This window comes from Sceloporus undulatus, chromosome 1 (genome assembly GCF_019175285.1).
Source record: "Sceloporus undulatus isolate JIND9_A2432 ecotype Alabama chromosome 1, SceUnd_v1.1, whole genome shotgun sequence".
NCBI lineage: Eukaryota > Metazoa > Chordata > Lepidosauria > Squamata > Phrynosomatidae > Sceloporus > Sceloporus undulatus.
Genome location: NC_056522.1, coordinates 100,333,410 through 100,342,470, shown reverse-complemented (window position 1 = coordinate 100,342,470; position 9,061 = coordinate 100,333,410). Strand labels below are relative to the sequence as shown.

General features: G+C 41.9%; 1 protein-coding gene across 3 annotated transcripts in view; it reads left to right on the top strand.

The window, feature by feature from the left end:
• The window catches only part of TRMT11 (tRNA methyltransferase 11 homolog), a 32,172-nt gene that overhangs the window by 443 nt on the left and 22,668 nt on the right, over positions 1 to 9,061 (top strand). For 2 of the 3 annotated variants that reach the window (XM_042467126.1, XM_042467117.1), the window contains exons 2-5: positions 3,287 to 3,352; positions 5,971 to 6,044; positions 6,850 to 6,931; positions 7,045 to 7,137. In XM_042467126.1, coding sequence (XP_042323060.1) covers positions 3,287 to 3,352; positions 5,971 to 6,044; positions 6,850 to 6,931; positions 7,045 to 7,137 — 315 coding nt within the window. The remainder of the gene's footprint in view (positions 1 to 3,286; positions 3,353 to 5,970; positions 6,045 to 6,849; positions 6,932 to 7,044; positions 7,138 to 9,061) is intronic. The other variant, XM_042467135.1, reaches the window with a different exon arrangement.

Here is a 9,061-nt window from a genome sequence, read left to right as displayed (position 1 = left end):
TATCTATCTATCTATCTATCTATCTATCTATCTATCTATCTATCTATCTATCATAGTTTATATATGTTATATGCTGCCTCTCCTTAGGATTTAGGGTCTTGTGTTTCCTGGCCAACTGAGCCTCCACTAGTTCTGATTTTTATTTATTTTATGTGCCCCTCTCCCTTCAGGATTTAGGGTCTTGTGTTTCCTGGCCAACAGGACTGCCACTAGTATTTTTTTATGACCCCTTTCTCCTTAAGGTTTAGGGTTTTATGTTTCATGGCCAACGGGATGCTTTTCTTTTGGTTTCCTTCTTATCTGCTTTCTCCACTGTCCCGCTCTCCATCCATCCGTGGTGACTGGGAATATGGTGGATCGGCCTATTCTGATTTTAGTGCTCAGTTGTATATATGTGCTCTTTAGCGTCTTCTATAGACCAGCCAAAAGATGCAAAAGATCACACTAGCCTTGCTGCACCCTAAAACCTAGTGTCTCTGATGTTTATCACACTATACTCATATAATGCTATTATTCCACTTTGACTGCTCTAGCTGCCTCCCGTTGCATTCTGGGATTTGCAGTTTTAAGGAGGGGTATTTAGAATTCTCAGGCAGAAAATACCCCTCCTTAAAACTGCAAATCCCAGAATGCAACAGGAGGCAGCTAGGGCAGTCAAAGTGGAATAGTAGCACTATAAGAGTATAGTGTGATAAACATCTCTGTCTCAGCCTGGGCCTTTAAAGTGCCCTTGCTTGCTTTGCAAAAGACTAACCTTCAGTGCAGAGGTTTGTGATGGACTTGGATAGAAAATGGATAAGCTGTCCATTCTAGTTTGAGGAGGAGAGGAAATAATCTCAGGTGATTAGGAAGGAAGGGAGTAGGTATTTCATGTTATTTATCGTCATGCAGAGAGTTCTTGGATTTCTGGCCTCAGCAAAATAATATACTCAGTGAATGGAAAAGGTCTGTAGATGTATGAAACAAAGGTGGGATACAAACCGCCGCTGCCGGTTAGTCTGCGGGGGAGCCGGAGCCTCCACACGGCGCGGCTCCCGTGCAGACAGAAAAAGAAGCTCCAAAATGGAGCTTCTTTTTGAGTCGCATTTGCGACGTAGCGAGGCGCCAGGGGCGCACTCGCTACGTCACAAAGGACGCGACACGTACGGACGCTCAGCGTCTGATACGCAAAGATGGCGCCGGCCATGTAGAAGGGCCGGCACCATCTTTTTTAAAATGGGACGTCCTCCGGACGTCCCAAATGCCGGTCTAGAAAGCCTCAATGAAAGTATAGGGAAATGTTCTCTAGGTGTTTGTGCCTATTATCTCCCTTAAAAAAATACAACAATCACTTCGGCTAGGTCTTTAATTTAATGCAGAGTTCTGCAATGTAGCCACCAAAGTATTCAGATATATGTATATACTGATTAATTACATCTGTGTTTCATTCCATAATATACTTTCCTAAGTGGTTTACAGAAAATATAAATAAGTATGGTTGCCCCTTCTGTTTTCACGGACTTGGGATCCACATCCCTCACTTATGTGTGAGCAGCAAATGAAAGGGGACAAAATGGGCTGCACGCTGACATTCAAACCAATGGGAATTGAATATTGGCAGTTTTTGTTTTTGCCGGGGTGGGGTGGGTCCGGAAAGTATCCCCTGAGAAAATGGAGGAGCAACTGTATTATACAAAATAAAGCACAATGTCTTAACAATGAAAGCAGCATAAATGCAACAACAGAGTTGAAAGCTGCAAAGTACAGACCATATGTCAAGTGTAAGGATATATAATTGAATGCCAAGGTCAAGTTTGTCCATGCCATAGTATGTCCAGTTTCTGTGGCTGGATGTGAAAGCTGGATAATGAAGAAAGCTGACAGGAAGAGGATGAACTCCTTTGAAAGGTGATGCTGGAGAACAGTTCTGTGGATACTGTGGACTAATAAAAATACCAGTGAGTGGGTCCAAGAGCAAATCAAGCCTGCACTCTCCCTAGAAGCCCAGATAACTAAACTGAGACTGTAGTACTTTGGACGTATTGTGAGAAGACATGAACTGTTAGAATGATGCCGTGTAAGGTGGAAGGCAGTAGGAAAAGAGGAAGACCACATTAAAGATGGATAGTCTCAATCAAGGAGACTTTACAAGCCTGAGCTGTAAGGCCCGAAACAGACAGGCAGGAAAGTGCAGCTTCTGGCTGTGCTAGGGTCGGGGTGTGCAGATGTGCATGACCCCCGAGTAGCTGGAAGCCGCGCGGGGAGAGGGCCTGGCTGGGAAAAGCCAGCACCAGAAGTGGGGAAAGTCCACTCCTTGCTGGCATCCCATTCAGGAACATGGTGGTGACCTGGATCGGGACTGGGCTGAGCAGTTTCCACAGTCCCACAGTCGGGGGAACAGCCAGGGCTAGAACTGCCTCAGGCCACTCCAAGATGCCCATCTGCATGACCCCTTAGAGGTCTTTCATGTATAGGGTTGACATAAACTGATGTAAACTTGATGGCAGTGAACAACACGACCACATGAGCTATTTAAAAGTGCTGGATGTGCCAGAATTTCATTGTCTCCTATGGGATCTGCAGGCTGTTTTCCTCCTATACATTATCCACATGGCTTTTCTTGTCTTTGTGCAAAACACAGAAAAATTTAACTTTGTGGAAAAAGAACAGTTACGCAAACGCCACAACTTTGCAGATTGCTTTAATGCTGTATTTTAAACAACAGTTTGGTATGGACACAGGTCTACAGTCCTCCGAGGTGTTGAAAGCCTGAAACATGACTGCCAACATGATAGATCTTCTCTCTCTCCCAGTACCATTGGGAGAAGTTTCATTGGCAGAACCATCCTATTGCTTACTGATCAAAGGCTGCAAGCTTCTACTGTGTATTTGTGCTTATCTGGGAGTGCATCGTATTGAATGAGTGGTACTACTTTCTCAATAGACAGTAATGCTCAATAAAACATAAAGCAGTAGAAAAGTTTGCAAGACCTGAACGGGGCAGTTGATGACTGTTACTCTTGGAAGTCTTTCACTCTTAGGGTTGGCGTTAGTGAAAAACTGAGTTGAAGGCAACTCAGGATTGCACCGTAACAACAAGGATTGCACTGTAAATGGGAAGCCTGGGTATTTGGTGGGTTGGCCCTCACTATTGTTTTTCTAAACAAAGTGATCTTTAGATATAATTCAGGACAACATTTGTTTCATAGTTAAATAGTGCAGTAGTTTTAACGGTTTTATGTATGGGCTGAAATTTGTTTATTTTACAAAACTATTAGAATATGTATTCTGTAATTTTTTCCCCTAGGAAATAAAGTCTTTGGTTTCCCTCTGTGGTGGACGATGGAGCAGTCAACAGGAACTAAGATTAAATGTAAGTTTGGGTCTCAGGATAAAGTCTTTAGCTCTTGTACATTTTAAATTATTCATTCAGTAGTATGTGCACTTTCGAGCCAAGCTTGAATCTTATCAATAGTGCTTTCAGTGAAAGTGGACCATAAAGGGATGGATGTTTTAGATGTTTTAAATGCAGTGGAAACACATTGGTGTAAGCCTTGCACCATTGTAAGGTTTAATATTGGTCTGTGAAGTTTTCCCCCATAAAATTTGGAAAGTGGAATGCAGGAATGGAAAGAAGGGGGTTTTTTGGGGAGGGGGTTGTTTCGGGCTATGTGGCCATGTTTTGGAAGAATTTATCCCTGACATTTCACCTGCATCTGTGCCTGGCATCTTGAGAAGCTTGTGACATGGAAGTGAGGGGTATATATGATCTGTGGCCCTTGGTTGGGAGGAAGTGATTTCCATGTTAATCTCTGTGTTGTTCTGTTGTTGAATGGCAAGGCCTCAGGGTGGGAGGATATGTGAGAGAATATGTGTGTCTACAGTAGGCCCTTGATATCTGCAGGGGATCAATTCTGGATCCCCACATGGATACCAAAATCCACAGATGCTCAAGTCCCACAGTACTCAATGGTAGTGTGGCCATCCGGCCATGCCACCATTTAGGGACAGTGGCACTTTGCCCCCCACCCCGAAGCCAGGCTTTTCCTTCCTCTTCCCTGCCTCCTCTTCCTCTTCACTCTCCCCTCCTGTTGCTGTTGCTGCAGCTCATCCTTCTTTTTCTCCTCTTTCTCCTTCCTCCTCCTCCTCTTACCCTGCCTCCTCCTCCTGTCTCCTCCTTCTCTTACCCTCTCCCATCGCTGCCAGGAAGTGGGGTTCGCAAATCCTTTTTGTGTGGTCTACCAGAGTTTTTATTGTGCTTCTTTTTTTGTCCTGGGTAATGGTTGGAGTTTTTGTCTATATACAGTGGTGCCTCGGGTTACGAAATTAATTCGTAACGCGGCCGCTTTCGTAACCCGAAAAGCCTTCGTAAGCCGAATTGCCATAGGCACTAATGGGGAAAAGCCGCGATTCTGTGCGAAAAAGCCGAAAAAAGCACCAAAAGTTTTTTCGTAACCCGAAAAAACATTCGTAACCCGAAACAATAATTCCTTATGGGATTTTTTCGTATCCCGAAAATTTCGTAACCTGGGTATTTCGTATCCCGAGGTACCACTGTATCTGTGTGTAGAAACAAGAATGAAGACAACCACCCACCTAAAGGGAATGTATTAAAGAGCATAAAATGCTAATTGAAAACACTGACATTCTGAACCAGGCCAACTACTATTAGGTCAGAGTGCACGGGCAGGCCACTCAAATCCACAAACACCTGGACAACTTCATCAGGAAAGAAGAAACCCTGAAAGGGAAAAAAAAAGTTTGGCTCCTAGTTCTGAAAAAACATCAAAATCAAGACTCATGCAGATGAACATCACCCAGGATCAGGGGGTTTCCCTACAGACAATGGATTGCTAATTAAATAGACACACCTATATAGAAATATATAGGAAACTATAATCCTATATAGCAAGGATTGACAAAATGTATTCTTCCAGATATTGCCAGGTTGCATCTTACCCATTGGCTGAACACAGTATAGAGACCAAGTCTAGGGAAGTTTATGCTACCAGCTTCTTTCTTTCAGGCCTGAAACAAACTGGTTAAATAAAGTGACTTCTGGCCACTTTGGGGTGTGCTGTTCAGATGATGCATGCCCCCAAAACAGCTGGAAGCTGTGAGGAGAGCACACTAAGCCAGGGAAAGCGGCCTCTGGCTGCTCTTTTTGGCCAGTCTCCTCCACCCCTCCAGTTAGTTTCAAAGGTGCTACAAAATCCCTTTGCATACAGTATATAGATGCTTTCCCTCCCTGTTATGTGTATAAATCTCTTAGGTCCAAAACACACTGTATAAATAGAACATAGTGAAACTTGTCTCAGAGTTAGTATGCATGGGCATAAGCATTGCTCTTGACCTGTACAGAAAAATCTTAAATATCTTCTACTCTGTGGTAAGTCAAATTGAGCACTAGAGCTCAAATTGATACAATTTTACTGATTGTATAGTTAATTTCTAGCAAAGTGTAGGCTATATGTTACAGTTATGTATGTAAAAACCTTATGTAATTCATTGGTTTTCATCAGGTGCAGTTTGACAGGGCTTGATCATTATTAGAACCTCTCCCCACTATATTTGAATACTTCATTGTTTTAAAATGCACAGTGCCAGCTATGAAAATAAAACATTCATGCATACATACATACATACATACTGGAAGCTCCCCCCCTTCCTAACGTGCTACTATTATTATTTTTAGTATTTTATGTTCTTATATCCCACCTTTCTCCCAAAATAGGGACTCAACTAAAGAGAAGGTGGGGGAGAAGATGGCAATATCAAAGAAAGAGGTTGCAGTAGAATAAAATTGATGGGTTTCATTATGCGTTTGCTTTGTTGATATGCTTGCTTTTTGGTTCTCTTGTGATGGTAAGATGGAAGCACAGCTCAAGAACACATTCTTAACCCTCTTCATTGCATAAGCAATGGGGAATTCCATTCATTACACTGTTTTTCCCTTAAAACTTTCTGTTGTTTTTGTTTTCCTTCTTTCAGTCTCCATTTTGGATTCTTAGCCTGCCTTCAGAAGGTGTAGCTAGAGGACTAATGAAACGAACAGTATGTGCAAAGTAAGGATTGTGCTTGCAGTTATATATGCAGAGAGAATTCCCTTACTGCATCTATGGTGATTTTCCATTTAGATTTTCTCATCCCCTATTCCAGCTCTGTGTCATGGCTTTGCCCTCTCTGTTGAAACAGCAACTGCGGTCACCACTGCTATTTCAGAGCTGTCAAAAAGTCACTTTGCTGCAGAAGGTATAAAGTGCTTCCATGGCATTGTTGTGGTCACTTTTTGTTTCTTGTGCAGCATTCTGACTTAGAGCTGCTCTTTAACATCAAGCAGAGCTTCACATCATTTCACAGAGCAATGGATATTTGCCTCTCTGGATGTTAACTCCCATCAGCTCCACTCAGAACAACACTAGATTATGGCTGGAGTATGAGTTTCCTATAAGTGTAGTTTTTTCTGTGCTATTTATATTAGATATAATTGTTCCATAGACTCTTTAGATTTATGTTGTTCTATACAGCAGACAAAGATGCATCTAACTTTGGCGTATGGGGGGTGGGTGGATGGGAATTGCTTCTCAATATACCATTTTCTTCCTTGTTGCTATTGTATCATCTATGCAAATGATTCTAATCTTAGTTTTTATCTTCTTCAAGTTTCTGTTGCACTGCACAAGTGCCTTTAAACTGAATAAAGGTTGCACTGCAGCAGTGGTGGTAGATTACATCCACTCACTCTTCTTGATAGTTATATATATAGGTCCATTTCATATGGGTTGTCTGAATATTTATAAATAAGCTAGGAAGGACATTTAAGGATTCCTCCCCACTCTTGCTGAATATAATGTGTTATAATACTTTCAGATCTGTATTTGAACTGTGGGGTCATGGAAAATCTGCAGAAGAACTGCACTCTTCACTGAGGAATTATCCAGTAGACAATATGGTTTGTATAAGAGAATTTTTCTCAGTTTATGTTTTCCTGGAGTTTGTTATTCAGCTGTAACTAACAACACATTGAATCGTGACACTAAGCAAAACTGTTTTGTTTTGTTTTAGGCTCCATATTTACAGTCCAACTTTACATACAAAATAAAGGTTCATGCTTTTAACAAAACACTGACACAAGAAGAGAAAATACAAAGGATAGATGTAAGTAGACTGTAACCTCTTGAACTAATGGCTTACATGTGTGTTCTTCCATAGTCCTACATAACTAGTTAGTATATAGATGGGGCAGTGCCAACAAATACCTGGTGCTGTTGGTTCTATTTCAAAGGAAGGAACTGGCAAAACCACCTCTTGCCTATTCCTTGCTTAAGAAAATACTATGAAATTCTTGGGTTCACCATAATTCGATAGGTGACTTGAAGACACAGCCACACAGAGAGAGATGTGGATGTAGTAACACAAGGTTATGCACACATCATGTTTTGCAGCATTTACTTTGGTGGTAGTTTCTTGTAAGTTAGATAAGTTGCCATTGTCTTTTGTACTAATGTAGACATAGGCTGTGGTTACTTCCCACAGGCATAAGTGTGAGATGCTCTCTGCCCTCAAAATCATTCCCAGATGTGTGGGCATGTTGCTCAGTGATAAAAGAATGTTACAAAGCATGTCACTTTACTCTTATTTCACATGATCATGGATTCATAACATGCACTGAAAGAGATCCCAGGGAAAAGCTCAAACTAAGCGCTGCTTGGCTGGGATACTCACATTTACCTCTAGTGAATTATCTGTGAATTATGTATTTATCTGCAAACAGACTTCAGGAAGTTTCAAATAAAAAAAATGTATTTGGTACAAAATTGAAAGGTATACCAAACAGGCCATGGAGTTTTTGATTTGATGGGCAGAGGTATGATCACTTGTTTGGAATGGGTCATGAATATACTAAGTAGAGAGATTTGCAGTCTGGATTGTGTTACACCACCCTCAGACACATAGGCAGTACTAGTCAGGAAAGAGGTTTGTCAGTTTAATTTAATAAGACAGTATCTAGCTCTAACCATAATTGTTCATTGCAAGCCTCAGGAGTGTGACGCCATGGAGCTTCCTTTGAATATAGTCCAGAAAATTAAAGTTCATGCTGAATGTGCTGTGGCTGAGCTATAATCAAGACCTAGGTGGAGAGACTGTTTCAGATGTGTTGTGGTTGACTGATAACATATTGATTTCTAGTCCAGTTACAGCAACTGGATTGGGCAATTTGTGACTTGCTAAATGTTGTCGGACTGTATCTCCCATCAGCTGTAGCCAGTAATAACAGATGCAGTCCAACAAAATCCAGAAATTCAGATGTTGCTTAGTGCTGTTTTTGAAGCCTTACATGGCCTAGGTTCACATGATCTATGGAAAGGTCTTTCCCACCCTACCTCACACCCCACTGGAATATTTGCTGTTAAACCACTTTTGATGTTGCGCAGTGCGTGAGGCAAGACATCAACGTTTGGCACCAGATTTTCCACCTTTGTGCCTGTAGTCAGCAGCTTGTGAGCTGGAGACCTCTCCCTTTCTCAATGAGCAAAGAGACACTGTAATCTTCTCTCAGATGAGACTTTTATTAATAGAAGAAGTTACACTGTGTAAAACAATATATACATCAACACCACCCACCATCCACACTAGTAACAACCCTCTCTGAGGTCAGATGCTCGTCACTAAGCAAAGGCTCCATGAAGCTACTAGGCCTTGCCTCTCCCTCTGGTGCCACAAAGGATCCAGCCACCCTTCTGAGTGGCTTTTCAGACTGGCATCCTACAGTACTTTACAGCACTTTTTGACTATTTTTTTGATGTCACTTCCTGTGTAAATGCCTAATCATTATGTCTCACAGTAACCCTTTAATGCCTGGTTACTATTAAAACCCACACTGTACATTTTCCTTGGGACTCTATATCCCAACATTTGCTTCATTTCAGATAATTCAGGAGGTATTACAGTGGGCCCTTCCCTTATGCAAGGGATCTGTTCCAGGCACCCCCCACGTAAGGAAATACCATGTATGCTCCAGCCCCATTGAAAAGAATGCTGCCTGTGCACATGGTGCTGTGCAGTGCATGTGCCTGTTGGC